Raw genomic sequence first — 21,186 nt, forward strand, 5'->3', positions numbered from 1 at the left:
TGTTAGTACCGCCCATGAGGAGTAGAAATGTGAGAAAACAATGCTAAAGGATTGGGAGATGTATCAAGTATGTTAGTACAGCCCATGAGGAGTAGAAATGTGAGAAAACACTGCTAAGGGATTGTGAGATGTACCAAGTATGTTACTACCGCCCATTAGGAGTAGAAATGTGAGAAAACAATGCTAAAGGATTGGGAGATGTACCAAGTATGTTAGTACCGCTCATGAGGAGTAGAAATGTGAGAAAACAATGCTAAAGGACTGGGAGATGTACCAAGTATGTTAGCATCACCCATGAGGAGTAGAAATGTGAGAAAACAATGCTAAGGGACTGGGAGATGTGCCAAGTGTGTTATTATTCCCCATGAGGAGTAGAAATGTGAGAAAACAGTGCTAAGAAATAGGAGATGTACAAAGTATGTTAGTACTGCCCATGAGGAGTAGAAATGTGAGAAAATACTGCTGAGGGATTGTGAGATATACCAAGTATGTTAGTACCGCCCATGAGGAGTAGAAATGTGAGAAAAAAATGTTAAGGGATTGTGAGATATACCAAGTATGTTAGTACCGCCCATGAGGAGTAGAAATGTGAGAAAACAATGCTAAGGGATTGGGAGATGTACCAAGTGTGTTAGTACCGCCCATTAGGAGTAGAAATGTGAGAAAACAATGCTAAAGGATTGTGAGATGTACCAAGTATGTTACTACCGCCCATTAGGAGTAGAAATGTGAGAAAACAATGCTAAAGGATTGGGAGATGTACCAAGTATGTTAGTACCGCCCATGAGGAGTAGAAATGTGAGAAAACAATGCTAAGGGATTGTGAGATGTACCAAGTATGTTACTACCGCCCATTAGGAGTAGAAATGTGAGAAAACAATGCTAAAGGATTGGGAGATGTACCAAGTGTGTTAGTACCGCCCATGAGGAGTAGAAATGTGAGAAAACAATGCTAAAGGATTGGGAGATGTATCAAGTATGTTAGTACAGCCCATGAGGAGTAGAAATGTGAGAAAACAATGCTAAAGGATTGGGAGATGTACCAAGTGTGTTAGTACCGCCCATGAGGAGTAGAAATGTGAGAAAACAATGCTAAAGGATTGGGAGATGTATCAAGTATGTTAGTACAGCCCATGAGGAGTAGAAATGTGAGAAAACACTGCTAAGGGATTGTGAGATGTACCAAGTATGTTACTACCGCCCATTGGAGTAGAAATGTGAGAAAACAATGCTAAAGGATTGGGAGATGTACCAAGTATGTTAGTACCGCTCATGAGGAGTAGAAATGTGAGAAAACAATGCTAAAGGACTGGGAGATGTACCAAGTATGTTAGCACCACCCATGAGGAGTAGAAATGTGAGAAAACAATGCTAAGGGACTGGGAGATGTGCCAAGTGTGTTATTATTCCCCATGAGGAGTAGAAATGTGAGAAAACAGTGCTAAGAAATAGGAGATGTACAAAGTATGTTAGTACTGCCCATGAGGAGTAGAAATGTGAGAAAATACTGCTGAGGGATTGTGAGATATACCAAGTATGTTAGTACCGCCCATGAGGAGTAGAAATGTGAGAAAAAAATGTTAAGGGATTGTGAGATATACCAAGTATGTTAGTACCGCCCATGAGGAGTAGAAATGTGAGAAAACAATGCTAAGGGATTGGGAGATGTACCAAGTGTGTTAGTACCGCCCATTAGGAGTAGAAATGTGAGAAAACAATGCTAAAGGATTGTGAGATGTACCAAGTATGTTACTACCGCCCATTAGGAGTAGAAATGTGAGAAAACAATGCTAAAGGATTGGGAGATGTACCAAGTATGTTAGTACCGCCCATGAGGAGTAGAAATGTGAGAAAACAATGCTAAGGGATTGTGAGATGTACCAAGTATGTTACTACCGCCCATTAGGAGTAGAAATGTGAGAAAACAATGCTAAAGGATTGGGAGATGTACCAAGTGTGTTAGTACTGCCCATGAGGAGTAGAAATGTGAGAAAACAATGCTAGGGGATTGTGAGATATACCAAGTATGTTCGTATTGCCCATGAGTAGAAATGTGAGAAAACAATGCTAAAGGATTGGGAGATGTACCAAGTATGTTAGTACTGCCCATGAGGAGTAGAAATGTGAGAAAACAATGGTAAGAGATTGTGAGATGTACCAAGTATGTTAGTATTGCCCATGAGGAGTAGAAATGTGAGAAAACAATGCTAAGAGATTGGAAGATGTACCAAGTATGTTAGCATTGCCCATGAGGAGTAGAAATGTGAGAAAACACTGCTAAAGGATTGAGAGATGTACCAAGTATGTTAGTACTGCCTATGAGGAGTAGAAATGTGAGAAAACAATGCTAAGGGATTGTGAGATGTACCAAGTATGTTAGTACCACCCATGAGGAGTAGAAATGTGAGAAAACACTGCTAAGGGATTGGAAGATGTACCAAGTATGTTAGTACCGCCCATCAGGAGTAGAAATGTGAGAAAACAATGCTAAAGGATTGGAAGATGTACCATGTATGTTAGTTGTTATGACCTGGTGGTAAGGAGAATAATGGACCTGGTGGTTAAGAGCACACGGAATGACCTGATAGTTACTAATAATATAGGACGAGCTCTGAGACGTGGGAACTCTGCTGACCGCAATCCCTAATCCTATCACACACACTAGAAATAGCCGTGGATTGCTCCTAACGCTCCCTATGCAACTCGACACAGCCTAAGAAACTAGCTAGCCCTAGAGAGAGAAAAATAAAGCCTACCTTGCCTCAGAGAAATTCCCCAAAGGAAAAGGCAGCTCACCACATATAATGACTGTGAGTAAAGATGAAAATTACAAACACAGAGATGAAATAGATTTAGCAAAGTGAGGCCCGACTTACTGAACAGACAGAGGATAGGAAAGGTAACTTTGCGGTCAGCACAAAAAACTACAAAAAGACCACGCAGAGGGCGCAAAAAGACCCTCCGCACCGACTCACAGTGCGGAGGCGCTCCCTCTGCGTCCCAGAGCTTCCAGCAAGCAAGACAAAAATCAAAATAGCAAGCTGGACTGAAATATAGCAAACCAGAGAAAAACAAGCAGGAACTTAGCTTCTGCTGGGAAGACAGGTCACAAGAACGATCCAGGAGAGAACTAGACCAATACTGGAACATAGACAGGTGGCATGGAGCAATGATCTAAGTGGAGTTAAATAGAGCAGCCAGCTAACGAATTAACCTCGTCACCTGTGGAAGGAAACTCAGAAGCCGCAGCTCCACTCACAACCACCAGAGGAAGCCCATGGACAGAACCAGCCGAAGTACCATTCATGACCACAGGAGGGAGCTTGACAACAGAATTCACAACAGTTAGTACTGCCCATGAGGAGTAGAAATGTGAGAAAACAATGCTAAAGGATTGGAAGATGTACCAAGTATGTTAGTACCGCCCATGAGGAGTAGAAATGTGAGAAAACAATGCTAAAGGATTGGGAGATGTACCAAGTATGCTAGTACTGCCCATGAGGAGTAAAAATGTGAGAAAACAATGCTAAGAGATTGTGAGATGTACCAAGTATGTTAGCATTGCCCATGAGGAGTAGAAATGTGAGAAAACAATGCTAAGAGATTGGAAGATGTACCAAGTGTGCAAGTACTGCCCATGAGGAGTAGAAATGTGAGAAAACAATGCTAAGAGATTGGAAGATGTACCAAGTATGTTAGCATTGCCCATGAGGAGTAGAAATGTGAGAAAACAATGCTAAGAGATTGGAAGATGCACCAAGTGTGCAAGTACTGCCCATGAGGAGTAGAAATGTGAGAAAACAATGCTAAAGGATTGGAAGATGTACCAAGTATGTTAGTACAGAAAAGAAAATTCTCGTAAAACTAATATTAGTGTCCATTTCAGCTTTATGTCAGAAAAATAGCAAAAAGGGCAGGAGATGCTTACCTGCCTGGGCCTCCAAACAAATGCACTATCAGGATGCAGTGGACCCAGTGGTTAAGATGGCGGCAACACAGGTGCAGAAATACCAATGAGACAGCTTTATGTCAACTGCACGTATGTGCTCAGTATTTTGTTGTGTTCAAAGGTGTAACCATATGTAAAAGGGTCTCCTTTTAGTGGAGTTTCATAAATCCAACTTTCGTCTCATGCAGGACAAAAATTTGATATGAATCTTAAGCTTCTTGTGCTGTATATTGTTGCTAATTAAGGAGCCTGTAAAGAGGAGGAGCCAAAAACAAGTCCGCTCCACCCATGAGAAAAAGGGATACGATCAACCCAAGCTGGAGGCATGGGGGTGACCTATTCCTCCTCAGCCACATTATCATCTATTGTATAATTGTCTAAGGGTCACTTCCGTCTTTCTGTCTGTCACGGATATTCATTGATCGCGGCCTCTGTCTGTCACGGAAATCCAAGTCGCTGATTGGTCGCAGCAAAACAGCCACGACCAATCAGCGAGGGACATAGTCCGGCGGGAAAATGGCCGCTCCTTACTCCCCGCAGTCAGTGCCCGGCGCCCGCATACTCCCCTCCGGTCACCGCTCACACAGGGTAAATGACGGCGGTAACGGACCGCGTTATGCCGTGGGTACCGCACTCCGTTACCACTGCTATTAACCCTGTGTGTCCCCAACTTTTTACTATTGATGCTGCTTATGCGGCATCAATAGTAAAAAATGTAATTTTAAAAATAATAAAAAACCAAGAAACCTGCTATTCTCACCTTCCGTTGTCCGACGATCAGCTCGCGCCGGCCGCCATCTTCCATTCTCGGCGATGCATTGCGAAATTACCCAGAACACTTAGCAGTCTCGCGAGACCACTAAGTCATCTGGGTAATTTCACAATGAATCCTGGGAACGGAAGATGGCGGCAGCCGCGCGCATATCGCCAGAGCTTCGGTGGATCCCAGGGGTGAGTATATAACTATTTTTTTATTTTAATTATTTTTTTAACAGGGATATGGTGCCCACACTGCTGTATACTATGTGGGCTGTGTTAGATACCGCGTGGCTGCTATATACTACTATAGTGTTAATATATACTATGTGGGCTGTGTTATGTACTGCGTGGGCTGTGCTATATATTATGTGGCCACTGTTATATACTACGTGGCTGCTATATATTACGTGGCCAGTGTTATATACTGCATGGCCTGTGTTATATATAGTACGTCGCCTGTGTTATATACTGCGTGGCTGCTATATACTGCGTGGCTTGTGTTATATAGTACGTGGCTGTGTTATATACTGCGTCGCCACTGTTATATATTGCGTGGCCTGTATTAACATATCGGGTATTCTACAATATGTATGTATATAGCAGCCACATAGTATATAGCACAGGCCATGTAGTAATTGTCTGCTATATACTATATGGCTCCTATATACTACGTGGCCTGTTCTATATACTATGTGGCTGCTACATACATACATATTGTAGAATACCCGATGCGTTAGACTCGGGCCACCATCTAGTCATTAGTATAATGACCTTTATTAAAGAGTTATTCCCCCCAAAAAGAGTTATCTCCTATCTATATAATATGCAAACTAATGTCACAGCATAGGCATTACCCACCCAGTGATATGATGTCATAATATAGGCATAATCCACACAGTGATGTCACAGTACAGGGATAATGGACACAGCGATGTCACGGTACAGGGATAATACACACAGTGATGTCACAGTACAGGGATAATTGTTATGTAGGCAATCCAGTGACACAGTGTGCCAGCAATCAGAGCACATACAGTGATTTGATAATAACCCAAAAACAATAGAACGAGCTCTGAGACGTGGAATCTCTGTAGACCGCAATACCTGAACCTATCCTAAACACAACTAAAGGCAGCTGTGGATTGCGCCTGTCACTACCTATGCAACTCGGCACAGCCTGAGGAGCTGACTAGCCTGAAGATAGAAAAACAAGCCTGACTTGCCTCAGAGAAATACCCCAAAGGAAAAGGCAGCCCCCCACATATAATGACTGTTAGCAAGATGAAAAGACAAACGTAGGGATGAAATAGATTCAGCAAAGTGAGGCCCGATATTCTAGATAGAGCGAGGATAGCAAAGAGAACTTTGCAGTCTACAAAAAACCCTAAAGCAAAAAACCATGCAAAGGGGGCAAAAAGACCCACCGTGCCGAACTAACGGCACGGCGGTGCACCCTTTGCGTCTCAGAGCTTCCAGCAAAAACGAATAGACAAGCTGGACAGAAAAAGTAGCAACAAAAGCAAAGAAACACTTATCTAAGCAGAGCAGCAGGCCACAGGAAAGATCCAGAAGCTCAGGTCCAACACTGGAACATTGACAAGGAGCAAGGAAGACAGAATCAGGTGGAGTTAAATAACAAAGCAGCCAACGAGCTCACCAGAACACCTGAGGGAGGAAGCTCAGAAGCTGCAGTACCACTTATGACCACAGGAGTGAACTCAGCCACAGAATTCACAACAGTACCCCCCCCCCCCTTGAGGAGGGGTCACCGAACCCTCACCAAAGCCCCCAGGCCGACCAGGATGAGCCACATGAAAGGCACGAACAAGATCTGGAGCATGGACATCAGAGGCAAAAACCCAGGAATTATCTTCCTGAGCATAACCCTTCCATTTAACCAGATACTGGAGTTTCCGTCTAGAAACACGAGAATCCAAAATTTTCTCCACAATATACTCCAATTCCCCCTCCACCAAAACCGGGGCAGGAGGTTCAACAGATGGAACCATAGGTGCCACGTATCTCCGCAACAACGACCTATGGAATACATTATGTATGGAAAAGGAGTCTGGGAGGGTCAGACGAAAAGACACAGGATTGAGAATCTCAGAAATCCTATACGGACCAATAAAACGAGGTTTAAATTTAGGAGAGGAAACCTTCATAGGAATATGACGAGAAGACAACCAAACCAGATCCCCAACACGAAGTCGGGGACCCACACGGCGTCTGCGATTAGCGAAAAGTTGAGCCTTCTCCTGGGACAAGGCCAAATTGTCCACTACCTGAGTCCAGATCTGCTGCAACCTGTCCACCACAGAATCCACACCAGGACAGTCCGAAGACTCAACCTGTCCTGAAGAGAAACGAGGATGGAAACCAGAATTGCAGAAAAATGGAGAGACCAAGGTAGCCGAGCTGGCCCGATTATTAAGGGCGAACTCAGCCAACGGCAAAAAGGACACCCAATCATCCTTGTCTGCAGAAACAAAACATCTCAGATATGTCTCCAAGGTCTGATTGGTTCGTTCGGTCTGGCCATTAGTCTGAGGATGGAAAGCCGAGGAAAAAGACAGGTCAATGCCCATCCTGCCACAAAAGGCTCGCCAAAACCTCGAAACAAACTGGGAACCTCTGTCAGAAACAATATTCTCAGGAATGCCATGCAAACGAACCACATGCTGGAAGAACAAAGGCACCAAATCAGAGGAGGAAGGCAATTTAACCAAGGGCACCAGATGGACCATTTTAGAAAAGCGATCACAGACCACCCAAATGACTGACATCTTTTGAGAAACGGGAAGGTCAGAAATGAAATCCATCGAAATATGTGTCCAAGGCCTCTTTGGGACTGGCAAGGGCAAAAGCAACCCACTGGCACGTGAACAGCAGGGCTTAGCCCTAGCACAAATCCCACAGGACTGCACAAAAGTACGTACATCCCGTGACAGAGATGGCCACCAGAAGGATCTAGCCACTAACTCTCTGGTACCAAATATTCCAGGATGACCAGCCAACACCGAACAATGAAGTTCAGAGATAACTTTAGTAGTCCACCTATCAGGGACGAACAGTTTCTCCGCCGGACAACGATCAGGTTTATTCGCCTGAAATTTTTGCAACACTCGCCGCAAATCAGGGGAGATGGCAGACACAATGACTCCTTCCTTGAGGATACTCGCCGGCTCAGATGAACCCGGAGAGTCGGGCACAAAACTCCTAGACAGAGCATCCGCCTTCACATTTTTAGAGCCCGGAAGGTACGAAATCACAAAATCGAAGCGGGCAAAAAATAACGACCAACGGGCCTGTCTAGGATTCAAGCGCTTGGCAGACTCGAGATAAGTAAGGTTCTTATGATCAGTCAATACCACCACGCGATGCTTAGCTCCTTCAAGCCAATGACGCCATTCCTCGAATGCCCACTTCATGGCCAGCAACTCTCGGTTGCCCACATCATAATTACGCTCAGCAGCCGAAAACTTCCTGGAAAAGAAAGCACATGGTTTCAACACTGAGCAACCAGAACCTCTCTGTGATAAAACCGCCCCTGCTCCAATCTCAGAAGCATCAACCTCGACCTGGAACGGAAGAGAAACATCTGGTTGACACAACACAGGGGCAGAACAAAAACGATGCTTCAACTCCTGAAAAGCTTCCACAGCAGCAGAAGACCAATTAACCAAATCAGCACCCTTCTTGGTCAAATCGGTCAATGGTTTGGCAATGCTAGAAAAATTACAGATGAAGCGACGATAAAAATTAGCAAAGCCCAGGAACTTTTGCAGACTTTTCAGAGATGTCGGCTGAGTCCAATCCTGGATGGCTTGGACCTTAACCGGATCCATCTCGATAGTAGAAGGGGAAAAGATGAACCCCAAAAATGAAACTTTCTGCACACCGAACAGACACTTTGATCCCTTCACAAACAAAGAATTAGCACGCAGGACCTGGAAAACCATTCTGACCTGCTTCACATGAGAGTCCCAATCATCTGAGAAGATCAAAATGTCATCCAAGTAAACAATCAGGAATTTATCCAGATACTCACGGAAGATGTCATGCATAAAAGACTGAAACACAGATGGAGCATTGGCAAGTCCGAACGGCATCACTAGATACTCAAAATGACCCTCGGGCGTATTAAATGCAGTTTTCCATTCATCTCCTTGCCTGATTCTCACCAGATTATACGCACCACGAAGATCTATCTTAGTGAACCAACTAGCCCCCTTAATCCGAGCAAACAAGTCAGATAACAATGGCAAGGGATACTGAAATTTAACAGTGATCTTATTAAGAAGGCGGTAATCAATACATGGTCTCAGCGAACCATCCTTCTTGGCTACAAAAAAGAACCCTGCTCCCAGTGGTGATGACGATGGGCGAATATGTCCCTTCTCCAGGGATTCCTTCACATAACTGCGCATAGCGGAGTGTTCAGGCACAGATAAATTAAATAATCGACCTTTAGGGAATTTACTACCAGGAATCAAATTGATAGCACAATCACAATCCCTATGCGGAGATAGGGCATCGGACTTGGGCTCTTCAAATACATCCTGATAATCAGACAAGAACTCTGGGACCTCAGAAGGAGTGGATGACGAAATAGACAAAAATGGAACATCACCATGTACCCCCTGACAACCCCAGCTGGATACTGACATAGAGTTCCAATCCAATACTGTATTATGGGTTTGCAGCCATGGCAACCCCAACACGACCACATCATGCAGATTATGCAACACCAGAAAGCGAATAACTTCCTGATGTGCAGGAGCCATGCACATGGTCAGCTGGGCCCAGTATTGAGGTTTATTCTTGGCCAAAGGTGTAGCATCAATACCTCTCAATGGAATAGGACACCGCAAAGGCTCCAAGAAAAACCCACAACGTTTAGCATAATCCAAATCCATCAGATTCAGGGCAGCGCCTGAATCCACAAACGCCATGACAGAATACGATGACAAAGAGCATATCAAGGTAATGGACAGAAGGAATTTGGATTGTACAGTACCAATGACGGCAGACCTAGCGGACCGCTTAGTGCGCTTAGGACAATCAGAAATAGCATGAGTGGAATCACCACAGTAGAAACACAGACCATTCAGACGTCTGTATTCCTGCCGTTCAACTCTAGTCATAGTCCTATCGCACTGCATAGGCTCAGGTTTAATCTTAGACAATACCGCCAAATGGTGCACAGATTTACGCTCGCGCAAGCGTCGACCGATCTGAATGGCCAAAGACATAGACTCATTCAAACCAGCAGGCATAGGAAAACCCACCATGACATCCTTAAGAGCCTCAGAGAGACCCTTTCTGAACAAAGCTGCCAGCGCAGATTCATTCCACAGAGTGAGTACAGACCACTTCCTAAATTTCTGACAATATACTTCTATATCATCCTGACCCTGGCACAAAGCCAGCAAATTTTTCTCAGCCTGATCCACTGAATTAGGCTCATCGTAAAGCAATCCGAGCGCCAGGAAAAACGCATTTACATTACTCAATGCAGGGTCTCCTGGCGCAAGAGAAAATGCCCAGTCCTGAGGGTCGCCGCGCAAAAAAGAAATAATAATCAAAACCTGTTGAATAGGATTACCAGAAGAATGAGGTTTCAAGGCCAGAAATAGCTTACAATTATTTTTGAAATTAAGAAACTTAGTTCTATCACCAAAAAACAAATCAGGAATAGGAATTCTTGGTTCTAACATAGATTTCTGATCAATAGTATCTTGAATCCTTTGTACATTTGTAACGAGATTATCCATTGAAGAGCACAGATCCTGAATATCCATGTCCACACCTGTGTCCTGAAACACCCAAATGTCTAGGGGAAAAAAAAGACTGAACACAGAGCTGAGAAAAAAAAATGATGTCAGAACCTCTTTTTTCCCTCTATTGAGAATCATTAGGTTGGCTCCTTGTACTGTTATGTAGGCAATCCAGTGACACAGTGTGCCAGCAATCAGAGCACATACAGTGATTTGATAATAACCCAAAAACAATAGAACGAGCTCTGAGACGTGGAATCTCTGTAGACCGCAATACCTGAATCTATCCTAAACACAACTAAAGGCAGCTGTGGATTGCGCCTGTCACTACCTATGCAACTCGGCACAGCCTGAGGAGCTGACTAGCCTGAAGATAGAAAAACAAGCCTGACTTGCCTCAGAGAAATACCCCAAAGGAAAAGGCAGCCCCCCACATATAATGACTGTTAGCAAGATGAAAAGACAAACGTAGGGATGAAATAGATTCAGCAAAGTGAGGCCCGATATTCTAGATAGAGCGAGGATAGCAAAGAGAACTTTGCAGTCTACAAGAAACCCTAAAGCAAAAAACCACGCAAAGGGGGCAAAAAGACCCACCGTGCCGAACTAACGGCACGGCGGTGCACCCTTTGCGTCTCAGAGCTTCCAGCAAAAACGAATAGACAAGCTGGACAGAAAAAGTAGCAACAAAAGCAAAGAAACACTTATCCAAGCAGAGCAGCAGGCCACAGGAAAGATCCAGAAGCTCAGATCCAACACTGGAACATTGACAAGGAGCAAGGAAGACAGAATCAGGTGGAGTTAAATAACAAAGCAGCCAACGAGCTCACCAGAACACCTGAGGGAGGAAGCTCAGAAGCTGCAGTACCACTTATGACCACAGGAGTGAACTCAGCCACAGAATTCACAACAGATAATACACACAGTGATGTCACAGTACAGAGATAATACACACAGTGATGTCACAGTACAGAGATAATACACACAGTGATGTCACAGTACAGAGATAATACACACAGTGATGTCACAGTACAGGGATAACACACACAGTGATGTCACAGTACAGAGATAATACACACAGTGATGTCACAGTACAGGGATAATATACACAGTGATGTCACAGTACAGGGATAATACACACAGTGATGTCACAGTACAGGGATAATACACACAGTGATGTCACAGTACAGGGATAATACACACAGTGATGTCATAGTACAGGGATAATATACACAGTGATGTCACAGTACAGGGATAATACACACAGTGATGTCACAGTACAGAGATAATAAACACAGTGATGTCACAGTACAGGAATAATATACACAGTGATGTCACAGTACAGGGATAATATACACAGTGATGTCACAGTACAGGGATAATACACACAGTGATGTCACAGTACAGGGATAATATACACAGTGATGTCACAGTACAGGGATAATACACACAGTGATGTCACAGTACAGGGATAATGCACACAGTGATGTCACAGTACAGGGATAATGCACACAGTGATGTCACGGAACAGGGATAATACACACAGTGATGTCTCAGTACAGGGTAATATACACAGTGAAGTCACAATACAGGGATAATGCACACAGTGATGTCACGGAACAGGGATAATTCACACAGTGATGTCTCAGTACAGGGATAATATACACAGTGATGTCACAGTACAGGGATAATACACACAGTGATGTCACAGTACATGGATAATACACACAGTGATGTTACAGTACAGGGATAATACACACAGTGATGTTTCAGTACAGGGATAATGCACACAGTGATGTCTCAGTACAGGGATAATATACACAGTGATGTCACAGTACAGGGATAATACACAGTGATGTCTCAGTACAGGGATAATGCACACAGTGATGTCACAGCACAGGGATAATATACACATTGAAGTCACAGTACAGAGATAATGCACACAGTGATGTCTCAGTACAGGGATAATGCACACAGTGATGTCACAGTACAGGGATAATACACAGTGATGTCACAGTACAGGGATAATACACACAGTGATGTCACAGTACAGGGATAATACACACAGTGATGTCACAGTACAGGGATAATACACACAGTGATGTCACAGTACAGGAATAATGCACACAGTGATGTCACAGTACAGGGATAATACACATAGTGATGTCACAGTACAGGGATAATGCAAACAGTGATGCCACAGTATAAGGATTTCTGCTGTGCCTGCCAGCCTGGTAGTTTTGCCCATGGCTCCCTTGATAGTCTACGTGTTGATCACTAGACCCTGGACCTAGGCTCTGTAATGGTAATTAGAAGAATCCCTGTCACCCTAAGACACAGAAGTAGCAACCCTGAAGCATAGGATCGGCATTGGGGTCTTGGTTCATGGACGGGATCCTCGTTCAGCTGAGATCAGGCTTTTTTTCATTCTCTTACAGCCATGTTAGATCTGACCCCCGACCACCTGACATTGGCTGATTCCCCCTATGTTGCCCTGCAGGACATACGCATCGCCTTCTATAGGAAGCGTGTAGGATGGGGGATAACATGCAGGATCCGGGACGCCCAGAGCCGGCCGGCACTGACAGGCCCAAATAAATCAGTGGGGCCGGGAAGACTGTAGTATAAATCTCATCATCCTCTACAGAAGATATACATTAATTGTGTCTGGAGCGAGGCCAGGCCCGTGACTCCTGCTTTGTATTAGGTCAGACCTTGTTTCTGAGGAATTTCGCCTTTTCTTCCTTTCTTAAGTGTTTTTTCTCTCTCAACTTAAATAACCTGATCCAGTTGGCTTCACAACAAAGTAGAAGTAGTAACGTCAGATGTTCGGACGCCATGATGCGCTATTGATTGGGGATCTGATGAGCTCTGTACCCCAGGGATCAGTATCACATGAAGGACAAGTAAACATCCAGAAGGCGGCCAGCTTCCCTGCTGACCCAACAGGATACTGTGAATAGTAGACTCTCAGGACCTCAACATGGCGTGGATGACGGCCAGGGTTCACATACTTTTCCCATACTAGTGCCATGCCACAATGCTAATGTGAGGTTGGGTCAGGACAACCTGATTGAAACATGTAGGACAGTCTTGGAGATTCGGTCCCTTATGGCAGAAATGTCCCAGATAGCAAAAAGCCCCTTTAATCAATCGTGTTTTATTAAATTGGTATTAATATTGTTGTTATTATTTGCTTTTTATTCATTGTCTTCAGAAAGCTCATTAGCTCCCGCCAGTGCAGGCTGCTGGTTGCCAGAGTTTATCAGGTAGCCCGATGTCTCTGCAGGGGATCTGGAGCTCTGTGTTCAGTTTCTGTTTGTATGATTTCCATCATTGCTCTTCATGCCTTTGTTTCTTCTTTGCTTTAGTATCAAGACCTCAAAGCGCTCCAGAAGATCTGAAGGTGTTAACGAGCAATGTCAATCGTCTGAACGAGAGCTACAGGGATCTTCAATTTAAGCTCATGCAACTCACCTTCAAGGGAGACTTTATGGACCATATCTGGAAGCTGCAGGACCTTTTCCAGAACCACACAGACTCATTGTTTCAGTTGACAGAATCCTTACAGAAACTTGAGCGAAACCTCAATGGTGTCCAAGACTTGGCCTCCAAGACGGACACGATGGTCTCAGGTCTCGGCGTTAGCCTAAACCAGGTCACTGACTCTCACAACTTAGATATCTATAGACTATCTACAGAAGTTAACACTAGTCATTATATATGGAGTCACCATGACACCATGTTGAAGATGTTGACGAGTAAAGTTGAAGGACTTAATGAGCAGTTAGGTGACTTGATGGTCACCTTAAATGCTATGAATGGGACTTTTTATTATGATATAGGGATCCATCATTCAAGGATACAGGAGCTTCAAGGTCTCATCAGTAATGTGTCTGAAGACACCAGAAAGACGAGACTTCTTCATATAGTGATGGAGCAGCAGCTAAAGCATGAGATGGCGCTTATCAATAACGTGACCGAAGATCTGCGGCTCAAAGACTGGGAGCACTCGATAGCCTTAAAAAACATCACAGTATTGAGAGGTAGGTCATTGTCTTATGTTGGTTACTTAAAGATCTCGGACAGAAAATGGAGAATTTCCTGTGTGGTGGTCATGTGCTCAGCTCTTGGAGTTACATGCATGGCCACTTCTTCATTCTTTCTCTAACCTAAAGAAGTTATCACCTGTAGAACTCTCAACACGTATCAATAGAATGGGTCATAAATGTTTCATCATGGGTGGTCCAACCTCTATAACCCCCCACTGATCATAAGAACAGAGGTCCTGTGAGCCGTAAGTGAATATAGAGGTTGTACGCATGTGTGGCCACCAATCTAGTCACTTTTTATGGGTGCACTACACTCGGAAGACTCAGTTCCTCTGTTCTCTTCATCAAGGAGGGTCCAAGCAGTTGTATTCCCACCCATCATACATTTATTACCTATCCTACAGATAGCTGATCAATGTTATTTTGTGATGGCCACCTTTTCGAGCATGATAGGGTTGAGGGACCTCAGTTCTAGATATCAGTGTGAATCCCAGTGGTTGTTCCTTGACATATCAAACTAATTGATCTCCATACAAATTTATCTCATGGATCATAACTACTTGCAGACGTTAATAGATCTTAGGCAAGGGGTCCAGATACGTAGACACGTTTCTAGCATGAGGGCCTCTACTTTATGTGTTTGCTGAGTGGTCAACCTACAATTGTGGACAATGTAGACCTGGCTTGTATGAGTTTCTGAAGAAGACTATCCAGACTAATGAGGAGAGCTATCTTCATGGTCGCATACATGGATATTGTAAGAGTGAGAGAAGAAGAAATCAGCCCAGGATATGGAGGTCATAGATTATGTAATCCACTTCTGTACTGTAAACGATATCATTAGTTTTTTTATCTTTAGCTTTTTGGAACGAACCAGGCAAAAATAGTCAGATTACTTTTCTTAAACATGGACTGGGGCAGTTCTCTTTTCCCCTCTCGCAGCAGGAAATCACAGCGATCTCAATCTACGTCAATGTGACAAACGATTCTGTTTCTAAGGCCTCAAAATGTATCTTCTGCATATGGCCCTATATTGTTACCGTATGCCTCCGATTTCATACCACCGACATGCCTCATACGAGGTGGAGATATAATTAGTCAGGAATCTAGTTTTTGCTAGAGATAAGCAAATTGATTTGATGAAAATTTAATTTGTGTTGAATTATTAGGAATATGCCAAACTTGTTAAATAATTAACATGTACCACACAAAATGACTGCTACCATTTTACAGCATGACGAATATAGCTTCAGCCAGAGAAGACTCACTTGACCAAGAGTGTGGCCAGGCAAGCTTCTCCATAATATGCTATTACATTCCATGTTATAGCTCAGCTAATCAAGAGGGACTATAATAGCATGTATAAAAGTCGAGACAGGGAATGCAGCAGCCATTTTAGAGTAATTCTGAACAGTGAGAGGATGTCACAGCTCTGATCTTAGCTGTAGAGAAAGGGAGAGAAAATATAAAGCACTGAATAAACATTACAGATTGTTGATCTCGGGAATGTACCTAACCCAGATAGAAAGAGGTCCCAGCAGCCAATACTGTTGCTACAACTACGAGCTCTGGGAATTTTTTCGAAAACTTTCCAGCCCACATACGAGAACACTGTAGAGCGAGTTGCCTTTGGGGCAGTAAAGGACGTTTTCCAAGATAGAAATCAAATCAATTCCTCCATCTCAACCACTTCAGATGTAAACTTCTGCAATGGAAACTCAAGTATAGTTTGCGATGGAATCAGTCTTCTGATTTGTAGTTGCTGCTTTTCTGGGGGGGGGGGTTCGGCTCTTTGTCAGGTCCAGTGAAACGTGTCCAATGTTTATAGCCCTGGGCTGTCGAACATGTACGGGTGGTGTGCTAAGATCTTATCAGCGTTGTGTCAGGCTCCAGATGGGAATGTTTAGCTGTAGTTGGATCCATGTCTTCTGGATCCACTTTACGAGTGAACAGCAGATAACATGTGACCCCCCTCAGACTTTTTTTTAGGCTTTTCATAAAGTGGGGGGTGGCCCTCAGCCTCAATACAGGTGCCCTCCCACCCTCAGTTGTTGACTGACACCAGGTCTATTAACCCAGAAAGGGTCGTATCACATATTTAACACAGGGTCCCATCGGCGGCCACATCACAGGTAGAAGGTGTTGCTGGGTACCACTGGAAGCCAAGTCTTAAAGAAATGGTAGCCATCTTTGTACTCCTATGAAGCTGAGCCTGTGCCTGGGCTTCATAGGGAAATATCAGGTTCCCCATATTCTGCACTACTGTGAGTCACCCGCCAGGGCCTAGGGGTAGTCGATACTTGGTCCGGTACTTAAAGGGGATGTCATGGTGGCGGCAACCCGGTCCTTGGCCCTGGGCGCCCAAGTAAAAGGGAATGTCCTTAAAGGGGTTGGAATAAAGTTTGTGTTCGTGACGCCACCTGTGGTATTCGTTCAGTGGGGACCGACGCTGCTTAAAGGGGTCCTCTGGGGTGATGTTATGGCAGCTAAGATGGTATAACTTCCCACAGGTGTATAGATGAGAATGGTGAGTGGTGCAGTAAAGAATGGAGGACACAGGTTTGCAGTCTCTTTACCTGGTTTACTGAAGGCTTCAGGCAGCCACAGTCCAGGGCACCAGATCACAGGACAGGCAGGGTCCGTCCGGCTTGGAAGCAAGTTCAGAGTCCCCTTTGCCAGGTGGAGTTAGAAGCCTTCCTACCAGCGCTTTGGAGTAGTTCCTTGCTGCCTGTGGCTTCTATCAAGGTCCACACAGTTCTCTCTGTCATCCTTAAATGTGGGACATAAACCCGTATGACAGGTGACTCAAGCCTTTTCACAGGGTCTCTATCACGACCCGGGCTCTATGTGCCACTGTGCCTCCTGGGTATTAGGGTGGACAGGTTAGGCTACGTTCACATTTGCGTTGCGTTGGGCGCAACCGCGGCGACGCATGCGTCATGCGCCCCTATATTTAACATGGGGAGGCGCATGGACATGCATTGTGCTACGTTTTGCGACGCATGCGTTTTTTCTGCCGCAAGCGTAGGACGCAGAGGACACAGCAAGTTGCATTTTTTTTGCGTCCAAAATTCGGCAAAAAAGGACGCATGCGTCGCAAAACGCTGCGTTTTAGCGTGCGTTTTGTTGCGTTTTTGTTTGCGTTGTGCGTTGCGTCTCCGACGCAACATCGCACAACGCAAATGTGAACGTAGCCTTATGTGTACTCCAGCTGTCCTGCCGGTTTCTGCTGTGCCTCTTAGAGTCCGACACAATATCGGTCTTCTGGCTACCGGAATCTGCGCTCTACAGGGAGGTAGCCCAATCATTGCTGTACTCCCCAGGTGTCAATCTCGTGCGCTTCACCCTCCTGCACGCTCTCTACAAATCTGTTTGTCTTCCTGTGCTGTTTCTCCAGGAGCTGCAGCACCCTCGTGGCTGCACGGTTCTTCTGACTGCTTTCTTCTCTTCTTGCCAGGAGCTGCAGACTCCCACATCTGTTCAGCTACGCTCCTTTCTTACCAGCTCCGCCTAAGCTGAAGTTCCCTGACCAGCTCCTCTCTGGCAAACTCTGACTCACTCAGTTCCTGCCTCTGGCAGACTGTTACAGTCTGCTGTCTGGCACTCACTGACTCTCCCTCCAGACCAGAATGTATATATAGGGAAGTTCCCCTTAAACCAAGTTTAGAGCTCCCCTTTCTTGCATGTTTGTGTATACCTGATAGAGAAGATCTTCGCTCACTTCCAAGCGTGACATCACTTTCCCCGTGAGGAAAGCAATGCCACTGTACCAACCAGGACCCTGAGGTGTTACACTCCCTCCCGTTAAATCCAGTACTCCCGGACTGGGAAAAGAAAAACAACAGTTACAGGTTATTAAAAGACATACAAAATTTTGGAAAATACATATAAACAGGGTAAACAGGTTAAATACATGTAAACTTTGACATCCCTTTATGGGAGAAAATTCATTTTTAAATGTTACATAACTTTATTATAATGTATAAAATACCTTTTCAAAAATATAGAACTTTTCTATATTATACTATGAAATGGCGACTACCCTTTACGGGTATACTATCTTTAATGCTCTCTTCCATCAAAGTGCAAAAACATTAACTTTTCTTCTAATCTACAATCTCTCTCCATTAGATTTAATACTATCTGCATACTTTAACTATCTCGCATGTAAAACACAATTTACTTCCCTTACAGGGTAACTTCTCCGACTGCATTAAACACTATCACTTTATTAAACAAAGTGCAACAAATTTTAAATATATTCTATACTGAGGTAGTATTTTTAAAGGTGCAATTAATATTCAAGTCACTAACTCAATAACAGTTAAATAACAACAACGATGTGAGGGACCCGTTTCGTAAACCCTCAACGTAGGTCTTGGGGAGGGCTACAAGCCGTATCATCCTGACCTGGTCTTCGGTCACGCCAAACGGGTTTTTCCTCAGGTCTCTGTAAAACAAATCAACTTTCAAGACAATTTTAGCAACAGTTTCTTTAAAGATTCTTTGTATAACCAGTAGGAAGCACCTAAGTAGGTGCCAACTATTTACAGGGAAAGTTTGTGGACCATTCACTGTCCATGACCTCCGTGTCTTTAAACAAATTAACTCTTAATGCAAAAACCTTGTCAGGTTAAACAAAACTTCCAAACTTTAACAACTTTTAACTTTTCTCAGTCATGTTCTCTTTCAGATTTAATTTTTCTTCCCCCAGGGTAGCATCTGGACATTACAGTCTCCTAACCGGGAGTTCAAGCGTATGCCAGGTACAACGTAAAGCTCATTAGTACCCACGATGGAAGTTTGTGTGTACTTTGAACGCAGTTCCACTGTAACCTGAGTAGCCCTGGAACACATGGTGGCTAGGTCTCTCCTGGGTGCAGGGGTTATTATGTCAGATAATGGGGCTGATGATCTAGGTGTAGTTACTGGCTGTGGTCTGGGTCACTTGCGGATGACCTGGGTACTGCTCCCTTTGGGACGCATTTGTGTACATGCAGCGCGTACCACCCTTTTCCTCCCCAATATCTGATGTAAGTTAGGCGGTCTCCTGGTTTGAGGTCCCTGTCTTGGTGTCCCTCTAATAGGTGGGGTTCTGCATCATGCCTGGTGATGAATACCTCCAGCTGCAGGCCAGGTTCTTTAATAAAGCCCCAGCCGGATTTGACGCGAAACGCTTCTACAGTCCCATGTCTCCGTGGGCTCCTGTCCTCATGGTGTATCCTCCTGGCCTGGGCTTTAGCCTGCAGATCTCTCTCTTCTGCGGCCTGGAGCCGGTGGTCCCGCTCTCGGTCCTCCTGTTCCTGTTTGAGTGCCTGCTGCCAGCAGTACTCCTTCTTGCTGATGACTTCTAAGCATTCTCCCTCAGCCTGGGCCTCTCCTGGGAACCCCATCAAGTTGGTGCCGGAGTGCTCCCACCGGAAGGTCACCCATTCTCCGTGTACTTACTGGGCCTCTTTCGTTGGCTGCAACGGGGCATCAGAGGTATGCACGATCTCCCAGGGCTGCTCCCAATCTATTATTCTGCACACCCGGCCGGGTGGTAGGGGTGGCGGAGCATCTACGGGCCCTATCAGGGTATCCTCGGCTACCAGGGCAGGGTCGGTTTTCTTACCTGCTGCTTCGTTGTCTCCGGTGCCAGACTCCTCTGTCGCAGGCTGAGATCCCAGAAGCTGGCTCCACTGCTGCTCCCACGCTTTGGCGGCTGCGTGGATCCAGGACTGCCACAGCTGACAGCACAGCTCCTCCGCTTCTGCTCCAGGAACCTCCGGGTTCATCGCTGACGGCGGGTCTTCTCCTTTCTCCCATTGGCTGGGGCAGCTTCCTGCTTCCTCCCCCACCTCCGGGTGACCTCCACTCGCCATCTTGCTGACCAGGTTCTCAGCCACGTCTCTTTGCTGTTCCATGCCTCCTCCCGTGGGCGGTTCCATCTCTCCTCATCCCCGCCATCCCAAATCAGGAGGCGGACTTCTTTTGGGGATGGACAGATCTCCTGCACATACATACAATAGTATCTATGGGGGGTGGCCATTACTTTCTCGCCGTTTTCCAAGCTCCGCCCATGACAACACGCCCCACTCCTCCTGCACACCACATGGTAATGGCGGTGGTTTTGGCGGCAATTCACAGTTCAGTCTCTCAGCACAACACTGTCTCTTAGGCGCACATGACCCACTTCAATGGGTCGGTCAATCCTGTCCGTGACGCCAAGTTGAGTCGCCCGCCAGGGCCTAGGGGTACTTGGTACCATGTCCGGTACTTAAAGGGGATGTCACAGTGGCAGCGACCCGGTCCGTGGCCAAGTAGAAGGGAATGCCCTTAAAGTGGTTTGGAATAAAGTTTGTGTTCGTGATGCCACCTGTGGTGTTCGGTTAGTGGGGACCGACGCTGCTTAAAGGGGTCCTCTGGGGTGATGTTATGGCAGCCAAGATGGTATAACTCCCCACCGGTGAAGTAGGTCCCCAGGGCTCCCAGTGTATAAATGAGAATGATGAGTGATGCAGTAAAGAACGGAGGACACAGGTCTGCAGTCTCTTTATTTGCTCTCTTCTCTTCTTGCCAGGAGCTGCAGTCTCCCACGTCTGTTCAGCTACACTCCTTTCTTACCAGCTCTGCCTAAGCTGAAGTTCCCTGACCTGCTCCTCTC

General features: G+C 45.2%; 1 protein-coding gene across 1 annotated transcript in view; it reads left to right on the forward strand.

The window, feature by feature from the left end:
* The window catches only part of SCARA5 (scavenger receptor class A member 5), a 339,153-nt gene that overhangs the window by 147,039 nt on the left and 170,928 nt on the right, over nucleotides 1-21,186 (forward strand). The window contains exon 4 of the mRNA XM_069728448.1: nucleotides 13,860-14,534. Coding sequence (XP_069584549.1) covers nucleotides 13,860-14,534 — 675 coding nt within the window. The remainder of the gene's footprint in view (nucleotides 1-13,859; nucleotides 14,535-21,186) is intronic.

Source organism: Ranitomeya imitator, chromosome 5 (genome assembly GCF_032444005.1).
Source record: "Ranitomeya imitator isolate aRanImi1 chromosome 5, aRanImi1.pri, whole genome shotgun sequence".
Lineage (NCBI taxonomy): Eukaryota > Metazoa > Chordata > Amphibia > Anura > Dendrobatidae > Ranitomeya > Ranitomeya imitator.